Source organism: Symphalangus syndactylus, chromosome 23, assembly GCF_028878055.3.
Source record: "Symphalangus syndactylus isolate Jambi chromosome 23, NHGRI_mSymSyn1-v2.1_pri, whole genome shotgun sequence".
Taxonomy (NCBI): Eukaryota; Metazoa; Chordata; class Mammalia; order Primates; family Hylobatidae; genus Symphalangus; species Symphalangus syndactylus.
In genome coordinates this window covers 53866545-53886658 of record NC_072445.2, presented here as the reverse complement: position 1 = coordinate 53886658, position 20114 = coordinate 53866545, and the positions used below count along the sequence as shown (strand labels likewise).

The 20114-nt window shown below is 43.8% G+C and overlaps 1 protein-coding gene across 1 annotated transcript in view; it reads left to right on the top strand.

Moving 5' to 3' along the window:
* Positions 1–2293: 2293 nt before the first annotated feature.
* The window catches only part of STMND1 (stathmin domain containing 1), a 116254-nt gene continuing 98433 nt past the window's right edge, over positions 2294–20114 (top strand). The window contains exons 1-2 of the mRNA XM_055264066.2: positions 2294–2541; positions 3990–4134. Coding sequence (XP_055120041.2) covers positions 4036–4134 — 99 coding nt within the window. The 5' untranslated portion in view covers positions 2294–2541; positions 3990–4035. The remainder of the gene's footprint in view (positions 2542–3989; positions 4135–20114) is intronic.

The following is a 20114-nucleotide window of genomic DNA, read 5'->3' as shown; positions in this document are numbered from 1 at the left end:
AAATGTGATTAACTTAAGGATCTTGAGATTTTGGGTTCTCCAAGGGCCTAATGAAATCACAAGAGTTCCTCTACGAGGACGCAGGAGGGTCAGAGTCAGAAGAAAAGGAAATCTGAGGATGGAAACGGAGATTTGAAGATGTCATGTTGATGGCTTAGAAGATGGAGGAAGATGCTTTGGGCAGCCAAATCGTTCAAGCTCAAGAGTTTGAGACCAGCCTGGGCAACATAGTGAAACTCCGTCTCCCCCAAAATACAAAAACTTAGCTGGGTACGGTGGCATGCACCTATAATCTCAGCTACCTGGGAGTCTGAGGTGGGAGAACTGCTTGAATCCCGAAGGCAGAGATTGCAGTGAGCTGAGATGGTTCCACTCTGCACTCCAACCTAGGCAACAGAGTGAGACCCTACCTAAAAAAAAAAAAGAGGCCGTGAAATGCCAAGAAGCTGCTAGAAGCCAGCAAAGCAAGCAGATTCTCCAGAAGGAACACAACCCTGCTGACACCTTTTCATATTTTTTTTAAAGTCAAAGTTAAAAAAAATTTGTCAAAAATTGAACATGTTTAAGGTGTACAACATAATTACTTGATATACACATGCATTGTGTAAGGATTGACAGAATCAAATGAAGTAACATCACCATTCATGCTGTACATCAGACACTCAGAACTTCCTATTTCTGAGACGGAGTCTCGCCCTCTTGCCCAGGCTGGAATGCAGTGGCACAATCTCAGCTCACTGCAACCTCCACCTCCCAAGTTCAAGCAATTCACCTGCCTCTCAAGTAGCTGGGACTACAGGCACATGCCACTACACCCAGCTAATTTTAGTATTTTCATTTGACACAGGGTTTCACCACATAGACCATGCTGATCTCAAACTCCTGACCTCATGATCTACCTGCCCTGGTCTCCCAACACGCTGGAACTGCAGGCATCAGAACATTTTTTTTTCTTTGAGACAGTCTGACGCTATAGCTCAGGCTGGAATGCAATGGTACAATCTCTGCACACTGCAAGTGTGTCCAGAATTGGTGGACTCTTAGTCTGACTTCAAGAACGAAGCCACTCTTACCTTGAGTATTAGTTTTTGAAGGTGGCATGTCCAGAGTTTGTTCTGTTGTTTGGACGTGTTTAGTTTCTTTCTTCAGACTTTTATACAGTTCTTAAGGCCGTATACCTGGAGTTCTTCATTCCTCCCAGTGGGTTTGTGGTTTTGTTGACTTTAGAAGTGGCAACACAAATCTTTAAGATGAGCACTGCAACTCATAAAAACACTACAGACCCAACCAGTCAGATACAGTAACACTTATCTCACTACACTAAAATACACACCTTTCACATAATAAAACAGCAACCAAGCAGCTTGCTGTTTTTTGGCTCGAGCAGCCCGCTTTTATTCCCTTATCTGCCCCCCCCCCACCCCCGCATCCTGCTGATTGGTCTATTTTACAGAGAGCGGATTGGCCCATTTTACAGCAAGCTGATTGGCCCATTTTACAGAGAGCTGATTGGTCTGTTTTGACAGGGTGCTGATTGGTGTGTTTACAAACCTTGAGCTAGACACAGAGTGCTGATTGGTGCATTTACAATCCTCCAGATAGACATAAAAGTTCTCTAAGTCCCCACTCAACTCAGAAATGCAGCTGCCTTTACCTAGTGGATGTTCCTGGGGCTACAGGCAGAGGTGCCTGCCAGTTCTACACCATGGCCTGATGGCAAGGGACAGGGGGTGTCCGTGGGGGAGCCTACGGCAGGGGGCGTAGGACTTGGGCATGGTGGGCTGCAGGTGCCTGAGCCATGCCCCGTGGGGAGGTGGCTAACACGGGGCAGGGCACAGCACGGCCTCACCTGGCGCAGGCAGGCCGGCAGTGGCGGGGATCTGCCCGCTTCTCCCAGTGCGGAGCTTGTCAAGGCCGCGCCCACCCGGAACTTGCGCTGTCTTGCGAGCACCACGAGCAGTACCGGTTCCTGCCTGCGCGCGTCTCCTTCCACACCTTCCCGTCCTAGCTACGCTTCTTTCTCCGCACATTCTTGCAAGTAGAGGGAGCCAATCTGGCCTCGGCCAGCAGAGAGGGGTTCCCACAGTGCAGAGGCGGGCTGAAGGGATCCTCAAGCGTGCCAGAGTGGGCACCAAAGCTGAGGCGCCGAGAGGGAGGGCCGCTTGCTAGCTGTTGCCTCTCACAAGCTCCGCCTCCCGGGGTCAGGCCGTTCTCTTGCCTAAGCCTCCGGAGTAGCTGAGACTACAAGCGCCCGCCACTATGCCTGGCTAATTTTTTTGTATTTTTACTAAAGGTGGGGTTTCACCGTGTTAGCCAGGATGGTCTGAATCTCCAGACCTCGTGATTTACCCTCCTTGGCCTCTCAAAGTACTGTGATTACAGGCGTGAGCCACCCTGCCCGGCCCAGAACTTCATCTTACGACTGAAAGTTTGTACTCTTTCACCAACATCATCTCGTTTTCCCCACCCCCAAGCCCCTGGCAACCACCATTTTACTCTGTACTTCTAAGAGTTCAATTTTAGATTCTTCATATAAGTGAGGTAGGTGATGCAGTATTTGTCTTTCTGTGTCTGGCTTATTTCACTTAATGTAATGTCTTCCAGGCTTATCCGTGTTGTCGCAAATAACAGGATTCCCCTCTTTGTTTATCCGTTCATCTTTTTTCTTTTTTTAGAGACAGGGTCTTGCTCTGTGACTGAGACTAAAGTGCAGTGGCATGGTCATAGCTCACTGCAACCTGGAACTCCTGGGTTCAAGCAATCCTCCCGCCTCAGCCTCATAAGTAGCTGAGACTACAAACATACACTGCCACACCCAACTAATTTTTAAGTTTTTAGTAGAGGCTGGGTGGAGTGGTCACACTTGTAATTCCAGCACTTTTGGAGGCCCAGGCAGGAGGATTACTTGATCCCAGGAGTTTGAAACCAGCCTGGACAACATGGCAAGACCTAGTGCTACAAAAGGTTTTTAAAAACTGGCAGAACATGATGGCTCACGCTTGTAGTACAAGGTATTCTAGAGGAGGCTAAGGCAGTAGGATTGCTTGAGCCCAGGAGTTTGAGACCAACCTAGGTGACAGAGTAAGACCCTGACTCAAAAAAAAAAAAAATCAGTTGTGTTTCTATATACTAACACTGAGCTATCTAAAAGAAAACCCCAAAGCTTAAAAAAAAAAAAATCCCATTTGTAATATTATCAAAAAGAATAAAATACTTAGGAATAAATTTAACCAAGAAGATGAAATTTCTGTATACTGAAAACTACGAAACATTGATAAATTGAAGAAGACACAAATAAATGGAAAGATTTCTCATTTTCATGGATTGGAAGAATTAATAGAGTCATGCACCACATAACAACACTTTGGTGTTGGCCCACATATCTGGTGGTCTATAAGACTCTAATGAAACAAAAATTCCTATTGACTAGTGACATCATAGCCACTGTAATAACAAAGTGCAACACATTACTCACGTGTTTGTGGTGATGCTCGTGTAAACAAACTTGCACTGCCAATCATATGAGTATAGCACATAAAGGCCAGGCGCGGTGGCTCACGCCTGTAATCCCAGCACAGGGAGGCTGAGGCTGGCGGATCATGAGGTCAAGAGATTGAGACCATCTTGCCTAACATGGTGAAACCCCCGTCTCTACTAAAAATTGAAAAACTAGCTGGGTGTGGTGGCGTGCACCAGTAGTCCCAGCTACTCGGGAGGCCGAGGCAGGAGAATCGCTTGAACCCGGGAGACAGAGGCTGTAGTGAGCCGAGATTGTGCCACTGCACTCTAGCCTGGCAACAGAGCAAGACTCTGTCTCAAAAAAAAAAACAGTATAGCACATAAAATAATGTATAGTGCACAATACTTGATGATTATAATAAACAACTATGTGACCAGTTTATGTATTTCCTATACTATAAGTTTTACTGTTATTTTAGAGTGTACTCTTTCTACTTATATTTAAAAAGTTAACTATAAAACTGCCTCAGGCAGGTCCTTCAGGAGGGATTCCAGTAGAAGGCATTATCATAGGAGATGACAGCTCCATGCCTGTTTGTGCCCCTGAAGACCTCCCAGTGGGACAAGATGTGGAGGTGGAAGACAATAATATTGATGATCCTGACCTGTGTAAAGGTAGGCAAATATGTGTGTTTGTGTCTAAGTTTTTAGCAAAAAAGTTTAAAAAGTAAAAAATATATAAAAATTTTAAAAATAGAAGGAAGCTTACAGAATAAGCATATAAGGAAAGAAACTATTTTTGTACAGCTTTAAAATGTGTTTGTGTTTTAAGCTAAGTGTTATTGCAAAAGTCAAAAAGTTTAAAAAAATTTTAAAAGTGTATAAAGTAAAAAAGTTACAGTAAGCTAAGGTTATTATTAAAGAAAGAAAATATTTCTTACAAATCTAGCACAGCCTGTGTGTACAGTGTTTATACAGCCTATGGTAGTGTATGGTGATGTCCTAAGCCCTCACATTCACCCACCACTCACTCACTCACTCAGAGCAACTTGAGTCCTGCAAGCTCCATTCATGGTAAGTGCCCTATACAGGTGGACCATTTTTATCTTTTATACAGTGTTTTTACTTTTTCTATGTTTAGATATGTTCAGTTGCACAAATACTTACCACGGTGTTACGGTTACCTACAGTATTAAGTATAGTAACATGCTGTACCAGTTTGTAGCCTAGGAGCAACAGGTTATCCCACATAGCCTAGGTGTGTAGTAGCCTATCCCATCTAGATTTGTGTAGGTACACTCTATGATTTCACACAATTATGAAGTCGCCTAATAATGAACTTCTCAGAACATATTCCTGTCTTTAAGTGACACATGACTGCATTGTTAAGATGACCCCATTACCCAAAGTGTTCTACAGAGTCAATGTCATCCCTACTAAAATTCCAATGTCATTTTTACAGAAATAGAACACAAATCCTAACGTTCATATGGATTTTAGTACTTCTGATCTCCAGAATTGTAAGATAATAATCTGTATTGTTTTAAGACTAGGAAATTAATAATATTCTGTAGACTTTATCAGTGGCATTAGACATCTCACCTACTTAACAGAGTGCTAGCTGAGAAAAGGTGTCTGTAAAGAACTTTATGAGGTGATGCTCAACTGGGACAGAAAGGGAATTCTATAAACAGATCGGGTGATGTTAGGGAACTTAAATTATTCATTTATGTATGAATTGCCTTATGAATATTTATAAGCATATGTCTGAATATTATAAACATATCCAGATTTCATATATATAATATACACACACACATCTCACACAAATACACACATACACACCATCTTGAGAGAGGTGTAAACAGAAGAGTGTGATATAAGAGTACTTAATCCATTTTAAAATTACACATGCCTTACGCAGACTTTCCCCATATAGTACTTGAAAAATTAAAGTGTTGCAAGAGTTAGTTTGGGAGAGGGGGAAGATGGAGTTCTTGGGAGGTAAACCAATTAATAATTAGAATTAATTAAGTGAAATAATACAAAACATGCACCAGTGTTTCATGGTGGAGTAGTTATTGACTTTATTGATTTTCTCTAAGAATATGAAAAATCTTAAACACGTTGTGGATATATCTGATCTTTGAGCAAAACTGAAAATGTTTTAACTTCTGCTTTAATATCATTAGGGTCAAAGCCAAGTGTATAAATAGATGCCTTGAGTCATGGTGCCAACTTGTAAACCTAAACTCCACCCCAATTACAATGTTTTGAGGAGCGCAAATCACTGAGATTCTCCTAGCCAGAATAACACCCTTTACTCTCATCATGATGACCAAAGTTCAATTAGGAGCCATTTATTTCTGTAAGACCTCTAGTCTTCATCTTCGCTCAAAATGTCAACACCCACAGGCTGGATAGCTTTCAAGGGGGTTCTCACCAACTATCATAACAGGAATAACCAATGAAAAATCCTTTTTAGGGCAGTAGGCAGTGAGAAGGGAGGGTAATATTAAAAGGAGGAAGAGAACACCAGAATCTGTTGAACACTGGCCATAGCCACAGTCTAAGAACTCTATTGTGGCCGGGCGCGGTGGCTCATGCCTATAATCCCAGCATTCTGGGGGGCCGAGGTGGGCAGATCATAAGGTCAGGAGATCAAGACGATCCTGGATAACACGGTGAAACCCCGTCTCTACTAAAAATACAAAAAATTAGCTGGATGTGGTGGCGGGCACCTGTAGTCCCAGCTAATCGGGGGGCTGAGGCAGGAGAATGACATGAACCCAGGAGGCAGAGCTTGCAGTGAGCCGAGATTGTGCCACTGCACTCCAGCCTGGGCGACAGAGCGAGACTCCGTCTCAAAAAAAAAAAAAAAAAAAAAGAACTCTATTGTTACCAAACTTTGCTATAAGCAAAATTGTGAAATAATTATTGGTAGTTGCATTAAATGCATTATTTCACCTTATCCCTACAACAGACCCAGTTAAAAAGTGCTAATAAGATTCCAAATTTACAGGTGCATAAAATGAGGCATAGAGCTAGAAGTTGAAGAGTCAGTACTAAGTGCCAGGTCTGTGGGCATCATTACTCTGCCTGTATTTATCCTATGAAGAATATCTTGGGCCACCAGCCTCTTCCTTCACTGTGCCGTGACTTTCCATCTCAGATGCTCTGTGCTCTTCTGTCACCCTGTTGCTTGCACCCTCTCACTTAAGAGTCTCCATTATGATGGGTTCCAGACTCCTCCCTGAACTCCCTTCCGCAGTGGCAAAGCTGGGGTTGGTTTAACTCCAGGTGGGTTGCAGATGGAACTGAGAGACTCAACAGGGCTAATATGCACTTAGCAGGAAATCCAAAGAAGGAGAAAGGTAGCATCGTGCTGATTTAGTGCTATGCAACAAGCCAAGGCCATACCTGCAATTATTTGGCAGCCATTGAAGGCCTCCTCTGCTCAGGGTACTGTGGTAGGTGCTGGGCAATTGCAGCCAGAGCTGGGAAAGTCTGAGACTGTGCAGTGGGAACACAGCCACATGAAGCAAAACTTTAAGGTAAGAGAAATAGAGCACAAAAGAGACTATTGTTCGAGGATCCAAAATAGTGATTCTGTATTAGAATTGGAGTACAAGAAACAAAGCAAGAGCTTAATTACTAGAATACGACTTAAGGTGAGAGTTGGCCAAGCAGCAACCTTGACCTCAAACTACTCAGCTGTGTTTGAATTTCCGCCGGATTAGTAGGGCTCAGCCTGCAGCGCATGCTCCTGTAGCCCAAACCATTGTTTTTCAAACTACAGGTCATGACCTATCCAGTGATCATGAAATTGGTTTCGTGGGTGGCAGTTAGCACTCTTTAAAATAAATAAAATAGACTAGAAAAAAAATAACAAAGTGCATTGCATGTCATAAGGATTTCAGTGTTAGGTACATGCATCTTATGTTGTGATGTAAAATTTATTTCTTAATGTTACTGTCAAAAAAAGCTTGAAAACTCCTGGTTTGAAACTCAAGGATATAGGGCAGGAAGCCAGGTTAGTCATTATGTTTAAAATATTTTCTGCTTTTCCCAGATGACTGTGAGCTAATGTAATAAACCAATCCAGGCTGCGGTGTGGCTAGATATGAATGAATTAAGGCTTACAGCTTCTCTCATGGAGATTTTCCACATATAGCCTTGCTTGAGAAACAGAATTGTGGAATAAAGATGGAATACTTTAAGATTTTATCTTTTCTAGAGCAGTTTTAGGTTTGCAGTGAAAATGAGAAGATACAGAGATACCCTGTATGCCCTCTACTCCCCTACATGTATGGCCTCCCCTATTATCAACACCCCCCATCAGAGTCACAGCTATGAACCTACATTGACACATCAGGATCACACAAAGTTCAGAGTTTACATTAGGGTTCACTCCTTTTTTTTTTTTTTTTTTTAAAACAGAGTTTCCCTCTTGTTGCTCAAGCTGGAGTGCAATGGTGCAGTCTCAGCTCACTGCAGCCTCCACCTACTGGGTTTAAGTGATTCTCCTGCCTCAGCCTCCCAAGTAGCTGGGATTATAGGTGCCTGCTTCTATGCTTGGCTAATTTTTTGTATTTTTAGTAGAGACGAGGTTTCACCATGTTGGCCAGGCTGGTATTGAACTCCTGACCTCTGGTGATCCACCCACCTCAGCCTCCAAAAGTGCCGGGATTACAGGCATGAGTCACCAGTGCCCAGCCAGGGTTCACTCTTGATGTTGTACCTTCTGGGGGTTTGGTCAAATGCATAATGACATGCATCCACCATTATAGTATCATACAGAGTAGTTTCACTGCCCTCAAAACATCCTCTGTGCTCTACCTTTTCATCCCTCCCTCTCCCAAACACCTGGCAACAACTGATATTTTTACTGTCTCCATAGTTTTGCCTTTTCCAGAGTGTCATACAGTTGGAACCACACTGCATGCAGACTTTTCAGATTGGCTTCTTTCATTTAGTTATATGCATTTAAGTTTCCTCTATGTCTTTTCATAGCTTGATCACTTGTATCGTTTCATTGCTGAATGAATTCCATTGTCTGGATGTACTACAGCTTATTTACCCATTCACCTACTGAAGGACATCTTGATTTCGTCCAAGTTTCAGCAATTATGAGTACAGCTGCTATAAATATCCATGTGAGGTTTTTGTGTAGACATAGCTGTCAACTTCTTTGGGTAAATATGAAGAAATGAGATTGCTGGATTGTATGGTATGAGTATGATTAGTTCTGTAAGAAACTACCAAACTGTCTTCCAAAGTGGCTGCACCATTTTATATTACCACCAACAGTAAGTGAGAATTCCTGTTGTTCCATGTCCTCACCAACGTGTGGTTTTGTCAGTGTTCTGGATTTCGGCCATTCTAACAGGTATGTAGTGGTATTTTACTGTTGTTTTAATTTGATTTCCTGAGGCATATGATGTGGAGCATCTTTTCATATGCTTATATACCTTATGTGTATCTTCTTTGGTGTAGCGTCTGTTAAGGTCTTTGGACCCTTTTAAAATCAGGCTGTTTTCTTATTGTTGAGTTTGATTTCTTTGTATATTTTCGATAATGGTCCTTTACCATATATGTCTTTTGCAAATATTTTCTCCCAGCCTGTGGCCTTGTCTTTTCATTCTCTTAATAGTAGCTTTCACAGAGCAGAAATTTTTAATTTTAGTGAAGTTCAGCTTATTGTTTCTTTCATGAATTGTACCCTTGGTATATTAAATAAAAGTTACCACCAAACACAAGACTATTCAGATTTTCCACTACGTTATCTTCTAGGAGTTTTATAGTTTTGTGTTTTATGTTTAGGGCTGTGATCCATTTTGAGTTAATTCTTGTGAAGTGTGTAAGATCTGTGCCTAGATTTTTTTTCCAGTTGTTCCAGCACCATTTATTAAAAAGAATATCTTTTCTCCATTGTATTCCCTTTGCTCCTTTGTCAAAGATCAATTGACTATATTTACATGGCTCTATTTCTTTATCCTACTCATTGATCTATTTGTCTATTATTTTGCCAATACCACATTGTCTTAATTATTACAGCTTTATAATAACAGTTGAAGTCAGGTAGCCTCAGTCCTTCAACTTTGTTTGTTGTTCTTCAATATTGTGTTGGTTAATTTGAGTCAGTTGCCTCTTTTTATAAACTTTCGCATTCGTTTGTCCATAGCTACAAAGTAATTGGCTGGGATTTTGAATTCTATTGAATCTATAGATCAAATTGAGAAGAATGGACATTCTGACAATATTGAGTCTTCCTATCAATGAATATGTAATATCTTTCCATTCATTTAGTTCTTTTTTAATTTCTTTCATCCAAGTTTTATCATTTTTCTCACACTTTTATACATATTTTGATTTATACATAAGTATTTCATTTTTGGGGATACTAATGTAAATAGTATTGTATTTTTAATTTCAAATTCCATGTGTTCACTGTTGCCATATAGGAAAGTGATATGGTTGCATGTTTTGTCCCCTCCAAATCTCATGTTGAAATGTGACCTCCAATGTTGGAAGTGAGCCTAGTGGGAGGTGTTTGAGTGATGGGGATGGATCCTCATGAACAGCTTGGGGCTGTCCTTGCTGTAATGAGTGAGTTCTCACTCTACGAATTCACACGAGATCTGGTTGTTGAAGAGAGCCTGGCACCTTCCTCTTCTTGCTTCCTCTCTCACCATATGTTATGCTGGCTCCCCTGTTTGCCTTCTGCAATGATTGAAAGCTTCCTGAGGCCTCATCAAGAGCAGATGCCAGCACATGCTTCTCCTACAGCCTGTAGGACCATGAGCCAAAGTAAACCTCTTCTTTATAAATTACCCAGCCTCAGGTATTTCTTTATAGCAATACAAATGAACTAACACAGAAAACTGGTACTGAGGAGAAGGGTGTTGCTGTAAAGATACCTGAAAATGTAGAAGCAGCTTTGGAACTGGGTAATGGGCAGAGGTTGAAAGAGTTTGAAGGGATCAGAAAAAGATAGGAAGACACAGGAAACTTTGGAACTTCTTGGAGACTTATCAAGTGGCTGTGGCCAAAATGCTGATAGAAATTTGGACAGTAAAGGCCAAGTTGACAAGGTCTCAGATGGAAATGAGGAATTTATTGGGAACTAGAGCAAAGGTCATCCTTGACACACCTTAGCAAAGAATTTGGCTGCACTGTGTCCATGTCCTAGGGATTTGTAGAAGTTTGAACTTAAGAGTAATGGCCTAGGGTATCTGGCAGAAGAAATTTTTAAACAGCAAAGCATTCAAGATGTGGCATGGCTGCTTTTAACAGCCTATAATCAGATACAGGAGCAAAGAAATGACTTAAAGTTGGAACTTATAATTGAAAGGGAAGCAGAGAGTAAAAGTTTGGAAAATTTGCAGACTGGTCATGTGGTAGGAGAGAAATACAAGCTGGCTGTAGAGTAACCATTTGCTAGTGAGATTTGCATGACTGAAAGGGAGCCAGATGCTAATAGCCAAGACAATAAGAAAAATGCCTCAAACGCATTTCAGAAGTCTTTGAGGCTGCCCCTCTCATCATAGGCCCAGAGGCCTAGAGGAAAGAAAGGCTTGGGGGGCCAGACCCAGGGGCCTGCTGCCCTGCACCACCTTAGGACAATGTTTCTTGCATCCTGGCCACCCTGTTTCCAGCCAGAACTCAAAGGGCACCAGATGCATCTTGAACTGCTGCTCCAGAGGGCACAAGCCATAAGCCTTGCTGGCTTCCATGTGTTGTTAAGTCTTCAGGTGCACAGAATGTGATAATGAAGGAGGCTTGTCAGCTTCTCCATAGATTTCAGAAGATGTATCAGAAAGCCTGGGTGCCCAGCAGAAGGCTGCCGCAGGGGTGGAACACTTGCTGACTCTACTAGGGCAGTGCCAAGGGGAAATATGGAGTTGAAGGCCCCACATACAGTCCCCACCAGTACACTGCCTCGTGGATCTGTGGAAGAGGGGCTGCCACCCTCCAGACTCCAGAGTGGTAGAGCTACCAGCAGCTTACACATTGAGCCTGGAAAAGCTGCAGACACTCAACTCCAACACCTGAGAGAAGCCAAGGGGGCTACACTCTGCAAAGCCACAGTGGCAGGGCTGCCCAAGGCCTTGAGATCCCACTCCTTTAATCAGCGTGCGCAGGATGCAAGACATGGAGTCAAAGGAGATGATTTTGGAATTTTAAGGTTTAATGACTGCCCTGCTGGGTTTCAGACTTGTGTGGAGCCCATTGCCCCTTTCTTTTGGCTGTTTATCCCCTTTTGGTATAGGAATTTTTACCCATTCTCTGTACCAGCATTGTATGTTGGAAGCAAATAGCTTGTTTTTTATCTTACAGGCTCATAGGTAGATGGAACCTACCTTTGGTCTCAGACAAGACTTTGGACTTTTGATTGAGTTGAGGCTGAGTTTGAATGAGTTAGGACTTTGGGGGACTATTGGGAAGGGATGATTGTATTTACAATGAGAGAAGAGCATGAGATTTGGAGGGCCATGTGCTGAATGATATGGTTTGTATGTTTTTTCCCCCTTCAAATCTCGTGTTGAAATGTGACCAGTGTTGGAGGAGAGCCTAGTGGAAAGCGTTTGGTTTAGGGGGGTGGATTGCTCATGAATGCCTTGGTTCTGTCCTTGTGATAATGAGTGAGTTCTCACTCTGTGAATTCACAGGACATTTGGTTGTTTAAAAGAGCCTGAAACCTCCCCCGCCTCACACCCTCTCTCATCATGTGACATACTGGCTCCCCTTTTTGCCATCTACCATGATTGGAAGCTTTCTGAGGCTTCACCAGGAGCAGGTGCCAGCACCATGCTTCTCATACAGCCTGCAGAACCATGAGCCAAAATAAGCCTCCTTTCTTTATAAATTACCCAGCCTCAGGTATTCCTTTATAGCAATGCAAATGGACTAATATAGAAAGTGATTGATTTTCGTATACTAACCTGGTATCCTGCAATCTTGCTATATTTGCCTATTAGTTCCAGAAGTTTTCTGTTGATTCCTTTGCATTTTCTATGTAGATAGTCATGTCATCTATAGAAAAAGTTTTATTTCTTCTTCCCAATCAGTACACCTTTTATTTCCTTTTTTGTCTTACTGTATTGCTAGAACTTCCAGTATGATGTTGAAAAGGAATGGTGAGAGGGAACATCCTTGCCTTATTCTTGATCGTAGTGAGAAAGCGTCTCGTTTCTCACCATCAAGAATAGTGTTGGCTGTGGATTTTCTGTAGATAATCTTTATCAAATTGAGGAAGTTCACCTCTATTCCTAGTAAGATTGAACACTTTTAAAACTAAAGGAGCTCTCAGTTGTTTCAATACTTGCAGGGTTATTTACATGTTAACAAAGGTATCACATTGATCACTAATCTGTGAGTCATTGTACTATTTTGCCTTCAGTAGGCAGTAAACTAGAGCTAGTTTTGGGGATTTTGCTCTGGCCAGCATGGCAGTGCTGTTTCATGGCTAAGTCGTGAGCTTTTCACCTCTTGGTTTATCTCAGTAGCTAATGCCAGTGAATCCCAACTCTGGATCCTGAAATCTTCCTTTGTCTTCAATTCTATATCTTCAATTACTCAGCAGACATTGTCACTTCAGATCTCTTTCCCTATCCGATCCTATCCAAAAATTTTGTCTTCTTTCCCCAAACAAGGAAGCATCTCCTCTCTTTTCTGTCTTTATTAATGCCACTAACATCCTTTCAATAATCCACATTTTAAAGTTTGGGATCATATTTAATTCTCTTTTATTCATTCCCTTGATACATGTACATATACTCTCAAGACAGAATAAATATTTGTTGAGGTATGGTCTTCTTTGTTTTAGGTTTCCCATTTCTAATTTCTACCTCATATCAGTACCAGAAAAAGCTTTTCTAAAGCCATCTCTGTCATGCTATTTCTCCTCTGCAAATAAGTGACTCTCATTTCCTGCTACATTTCCTGCCAGAATGCATTTCCTTGCATTGTTTTCTGGCTTTTTCCATTCTTCACCTCAAACTCTTTCTCTCTGCCTCCCAGATTTAAACTTATTTCCAGTTATTTATTTAACAAACACTTAAATTGCACTTCCTCTGCTGCAGGAACTGTTCTAAATGCTTTAAAAAATCTTAAATCTTTAACCCACATTAAAAACTCTGTGAAACAGTATTATTACCTGCCATGTTACACGTGAGATACCTGAGGCACAAATTGGTCTATTAACCTCAGAATATCTAGAGTCCTAGAGTTCATCTCACTATTTTCCAGGTATTTTGTATGCCAGGGACTGAATGTTTTTGTCCCTCCAAAATTCACATATTGAAATCCTAATCCCCAGTGTGATGGTCTTAGGAAGTGGGACCTTTGGTAGGTAATTAGGTCTTTATACATGGAATCAGTGCCCTTTTAAAAGCTCTGGAGAGCTCCCCGCCCTTTCCACGATGTGATGACACAATGAGAAGGCAGCAGTCTATGAACCAGGAAGTGGGCCCTCACCAGTCGCTGAACCTGCAATGCCTTGACCTTGGACTTCTCAGTCCCTAGAACTGTGAAAAATAAATTTATGTTGTTTATAAGCCACCCAGTTTATGGTTTTCTGATATAGCAGCCTGAACGGTCTAAGACAGACAGAAAGGGACATACTTATTCTACCTGCAATGTTGTTTCCCTCACCTGAAATGCCACCCCATCTACCTGGTAATTATAAAGATCCTCATCTTTCTTTCTTTCTTTTTTTTTTTTTTTTTTGAGATTGAGCCCCACTCTGTCACCCAGGCTGGAGTGAAGTGGCACAATCTCTGCTCGCTACAACCTCTGACTCCCAGATTCAAGCAATTCTCCTGCCTCAGCCTTCCAAGTAGCTGGGACTATAGGAACCCACCACCACGCCCAGCTAATTTTTTTATATTTTTAGTAGAGACAGGGTTTTGCCATGTTGACCAGGCTGGTCTCAAACTCCTGACCTCAGGTGATCCGCCCGCTTCGGCCTCCCAAAGTGCTGAGATTACAGGTGTGAGCCACCGTGCCCAGCCCTACCCATCTTTCAAAGCCCAATTTTTGGCATTTACCCATCTCCTTGGTGACTTATCTTTCTTAAAAACTCCAGGTCTCTTATTAATTATCTCCACTTATTCCTACAGTCTTCTACACATAAGTTGCCACTTTATCATATAGCTATATTATGTCTCCCTTACATTTCATTCATGTGCAATTGTCTTATCTTGGAAGCAAAGACCATAGCATGTAATTGTTTTCTATTCCTCCCTTTTGCTTCTTTCCTTCTTTGCCCTCTTTGTCCTTCCTCCCACCCATCCAATCCTTAAAAATATTGAGTACATAAAAATATTACAAAAATAATGAATTGACATTAGCAGTCATCATTTTATAGGGAGAAAGGGGAAGCCTAGTGCATTGGTTTGGATCCTCTGAGAAGCAGATAACAAGACAGAATTAACCATGCAAGAGATTTATTGGGGTAAATGTCTGTGACTCTCTCCAGAGTCCATAGAAGTGGGGACAGTATTTAGAACACAATGCTGGAAGACTCTTGTAAAAAAGAGGAGGAAGGGTGGGGCAGGGAGAATCTCAGACTGCAGCAGAGTTCCAAGAAAGTCCCCGTCCAGTGACTGTGGAGTCCTCAAGCTAATGTCAGAAAGAGGAGACTGGCCCTTCTCAGGAAAAGGCTGCATTGGGACCCTGCGGAGCCAGAAAAATCACTGGCTGTAGCAGTTCGGGGGAAATGTGGCCTGGGCATGAACACAGAGATAGACTTGGAGCACAGCAGTCATGGCCATTGGTGATATATACTCACAACAGCAGGAGATCTGAGCAGCACATTTTTGTGACCATCCCTTCTGGAACAGTGGAAAGAATGCTAATTCTGAATCCAAAATCTTAACTTTGGATCCCTTACTGACTGTGCACCTTCACTTAAATTCTTATCTACATCTCTTCATTTGTAAATGGAAATGACCAATAGCTTACTGGGTATGATGATTAATTTTGTGTGTCACCTTGACTGGGCTAAGGGATGTCCAAAGAGCTGGTAAAACATTATTTATGGGTTGTTTGTGATGATGCTTCCAGAAGAGATTAGCACTTGAATCAATAGACTGAGTAAAGATCACTCACTAAGTGATGATGGCTGTGGGCAGCATCCTCCAATCCATGGAGGGCTCACACAGAATGGAAAGGTGGAAGAAGGACAAACACTCTCTCCTTCAGCCTGGACATCCATCTCCTCCTGCCTTCAAACATCAGAGATCCTATTATAGTTATTGGGCCTGCAGACTCAACAGGCAATTACACCATTGGCTACCCCAGTTCGCAGGCCTTCAGATTCAGATGGAATTACACCACCAGTTTTCCTGGCTCTACAGCTTACAGACAGCAGATCATAGGACTTTTCAGTCTCCATAATCTCATGAGCCAATTACTATAATAAATCTCCCCTTATATACATCTACTACATATACATCCTGTTGGTTCCGTTTTTCTAAAGAACCCTGACTAATGCACTGGGCTATCCTGAGAACCACACATTGACAAGAATATATAGTGTTCTGTTTATGTTGCATATTATGTCATCAGCTCTAATTATAGTAGCACCTAATGTTTGTGAAACATCACATAGGTCACAGCAAGCCTTTGTTCCAGCCAATGAGCCTGCGAGGAAGGCAAGACAACCATTTCTTTCCAATCCACTGCCCTGTTGGCTCTCTGGTAAACAGAAAGGTTCTAGGAGGGGACATTAAAATGCTCAGTAGAGGTGGGATCAAGCCCCACAGCCTGCTTGCCAGGTAGGATCTGGTTATAACTATGATAATCAAGGAATCAAATTCCTGAGAAAAAAATATACATAAAGAATCAGGTAGTCCCTATTGATCTAGGTAGCCTGGAGAGCTGGCCCAGTGGGCAAGCTGGCCAGATGCAGAGTCCAGCAGGTAAGAAACAATACCACCTGCAAACCTGAGACTCAGGAAGTGAGTTCTCATCTGGGACACCCATAACAGTGCCGACTTCCCCACCCTTTCTGGTGTGCAGGTGGAAGGAGGGTGCACAGATGTGAGTGGCAGATCTGGGGAGAAGGGGAAGCTGCCAGTACAATTTGCTTCTGCCTATGTAGGAGCAGAGGGCTCTGCCTTCAGGGCCAGCCAGCTACTGTGGGTCTTTACAGCAAGCACTGGCTGAATAAACCTACCTTCCCTTATGGGCCTTGACCCCTCGACACAAATGCCGAGTTAGTAGCCTCAGAATTGTCTTTTCTCTTCGGAGAGAAGCATGGAAAAGATAAAGCCAGAGGCAAGGAAAACTTCTCACTCTTCTGTGGCATGCCAGGTTCAAAGAATGCCAATAGCACCCATCCTCCCACCCCATGAAGAACAGCAGCAGCCCCGAATTTGGAAAGAGCATCATGACTAATGTGCTAGAGGTCGCACTTGCACAGATGATAGAATTTATAAAATTCAACATGGGTTCTGTTATGGGTTGAATTGTCCTCTCAAAACAGATATGCTTAAGTCCTAACCCCTAGAACCTCCAAATGTGACTTTGTTTGGAAAAGGTCACATTCTGATGACCTTTATAGAGGTTACCAAGTTAGAATGAGGTCATTAAAACAGGCCTAATCAAACACGACCGATGTCCTTATAAAAAGAGGAAATTTGGACACAGACACATCCACACATGGAGACCTCCAAGTGGAGATGAAGGTAGATAGTGGGGTGATGCTTCTACAAGCCAAGGAACACCAAAGACTGAAGGCAAACCCCCAGAAGCCAGGGGCAAAGGCTGGGACATATTCTCTGCCAGCCCTCAGAAGGAACCAGCCCAGATGATACTTCATCTCAAACTTGCAGCCTGTAAAACCGGGAGAGATCTATTTCTGCTGTTTAGCCCTCGTCTGTGGCACTTTATTACAGCAGTCCCGTCCCCACAGACACTAGTACTGGTCCTAGGAAAGTTCACTCAAGCTGGCAGTGGTTCAGGAGAATAGAAAGGATACTGATGCCACTCATTTGCTTCTACTTGAGAACAAGCAAGTGTCTCTCTTCCCACTTCTTTCTCCTTACTCCTGCTCCCACCCACACAGGCCCCAGGCTTGTCCTAGCGTGTCCAGAATTGGTGGGTTCTTGGTCTCACTGACTTCAAGAATGAAGCCACGGACCCTTGCAGTGAGTGTTACAGCTCTTAAGGTGGCGCGTCTGGAGTTGTTTCTTTCGATGTTCGGATGTGTTTGGAGTTCCTTCTGGGGGGTTTGTGGTCTCGCTGGCTTCAGGAGTGAAGCTGCAAACCTTTGCAGTGAGTGTTACAGCTCATGAAAGCAGTATGGACCCAAAACAGTGAGCAATAGCAAAATCTACTACAAAGACTGAAAGAACAAAGCTTCCACAGGATGGAAAGGGACCCGAGCAGGTTGCTACTGCTGGCTTGGGCAGCCTGCTTTTATTCTCTTATCTGGCCCCACCCACATCCTGCTGATTGGTAGAGCCCAGTGGTCTGTTTTGACAGGGCACTGATTGGTGCGTTTACAATCCCTGAGCTAGACACAAAGGTTCTCCACATCCGCACTAGATTAACTAGATACAGAGTTGACACAAAGGTTCTCCAAGGCCCCACCAGAATAGCTAGATACAGTGTCGACTGGTGCATTCACAAACCCTGAGCTAGACACAGGGTGCTGATTGGTGTGTTTACAAATCTTGAGCTAGATACAGAGTGCGCATTGGTGTATTTACAATCTCTGAGCTAGACACAAAGGTTTTCCACATCCCCACCAGACTCAGGAGCCCAGCTGGCTTCACCCAGTGGATCCGGCACAGGGGCTGCAGGTGGAGCTGCCTGCCAGTCCCGCGCTGTGCGCCCGCACTCCTCAGCCCTTGGGTGGTCGATGGAACTGGGCGCCGTGGAGCAGGGGGTGGCGCTAGTCGGGGAGGCTCGGGCCGCACAGGAGCCCATGGAGGGGGTGGGAGGTTCAGGCATAGTGGGCTGCAGGTCCTGAGCCCTGCCCGGCGGGAAGGCAGCTAAGGCCCAGGGAGAAATCGAGCGCAGCGCCGGTAGGCTGGCACTGCTGGGGGACCCAGTACACCCTCCGCAGCCGCTGGCCCGGGTGCTAAGCCCCTCATTGCCCCAGGCGGGCAGGGCCGGCCGGCTGGCTGCTCCGAGTGCAGGGCCCGCCAAGCCCACGCCCACCCGGAACTCCAGCCGGCCCGCAAGCGCCGCGCGCAGCCCCAGCTCCCGCTCGCGCCTCTCCCTCCACACCTCCCTGCAAGCTGAGGGAGCCGGCTCTGGCCTTGGCCAGCCCGGAAAGGGGCTCCCACAGTGCACCGGTGGGCTGAAGGGCTCCTCAAGTGCCGCCGAAGTGGGAGCGCAGCAGAGGACGCGAGAGCAAACGAGGGCGGTGAGGACTGCCAGCATGCTGTCACCTCTCACTAGAGGGCTCTGGAGGTACACTGGGAGGCCCGCGAGTGGTCATGGCAGGGAAGTTGTGGGGAGGGTGGAAATGCTGATTTCCATTCCCTTTTTCCTATTTCATGTCCTGCCTGGAATACGAAACAAAACAAAACAAAAGAAGACCAAATGCCCTTGGTCAAAACACTTCTGCGTCCAAATAGCAGCCTCCGAGGCAAGGCAGTTTCTGAGGCAAGGCGGGGCATCGGCGCACAGAGGCTTGGAGCCTTTGAGGAACAAAGAGGGCTTCAGAGCGCGCTGGCACTCCTTGGCTCACCCACTGATTTTCATTTGCACAGATGCAGGCCCTCTTTTTGTAATCAGAGGGGAAAAGCAGATCTGTGGAAGGCAAATCTACCATCGGCTGCCTAAAAATAGACCCGCCGCCTCACCACCGTGCAAAACAGGCGCCGGCCCGCTGCTGTGCGCTGGTTGCAGCATGAATTCGCTGGGCAGGGATTTGCAGTGTAGACGCAGAGTTGTTCTGGCCTCCGATGCGGCGTCCGGGCCTTAAATGGAATCGCAGTCTGTGGTAACTTTTGACAAGAGCTGGCAAGCTGAGCCTTTGAAATGCACTGGGGGGCTCTGGCACAAGAGCCAGGGCTTTGCAACAGGTGTGAGCTAGGGGGTAGGCCCCACAGATTATTAGGAGGGAAAGTTGCCTATGGTAAATTACCAACTGGGGGAGGTCAGAGTCAAAATATCCATAGCAGAATTATTAATAATTGTGAAGCACCAAGATAGATCCTAAGAGAAGAAACCATTCTGACGTGTCATTTTTCCCAGGCCACGACATCTCTGTTAAACAAAAGAGACTCATATTTGAAGTGATGAAAAAGCCATGAAACATAATTTGAAAATTATGTCATGCCCAGCTTTGCCTTCCCTCAAAGCAAATAAAAGCCTTGGAATAAAAATGTTTCTATTTATTTTCAAATCTTTGTATGGGTTGCCCCTTTAATCATCCATTCCCTCTAATATTACTCACAGGCAGTTTAAATGGAAGCTGTTAGCATGAATGAACACTCCTTAATGGCTGGATCACTGGAGGAAGTGAGCTGTAAAGCCCAAACAGTCAGATGAAGAAAAGCAATTAATAAAATTTGCCTTTATCTCAAAGAAACTAGGATGTTTTAAATGCAATTATGTTTTGAGGGAAACAAATATGATGGTTGATTATCAGGGAAAATAGGCTGAATCCTGCCCACTCGTAAATTCACAAA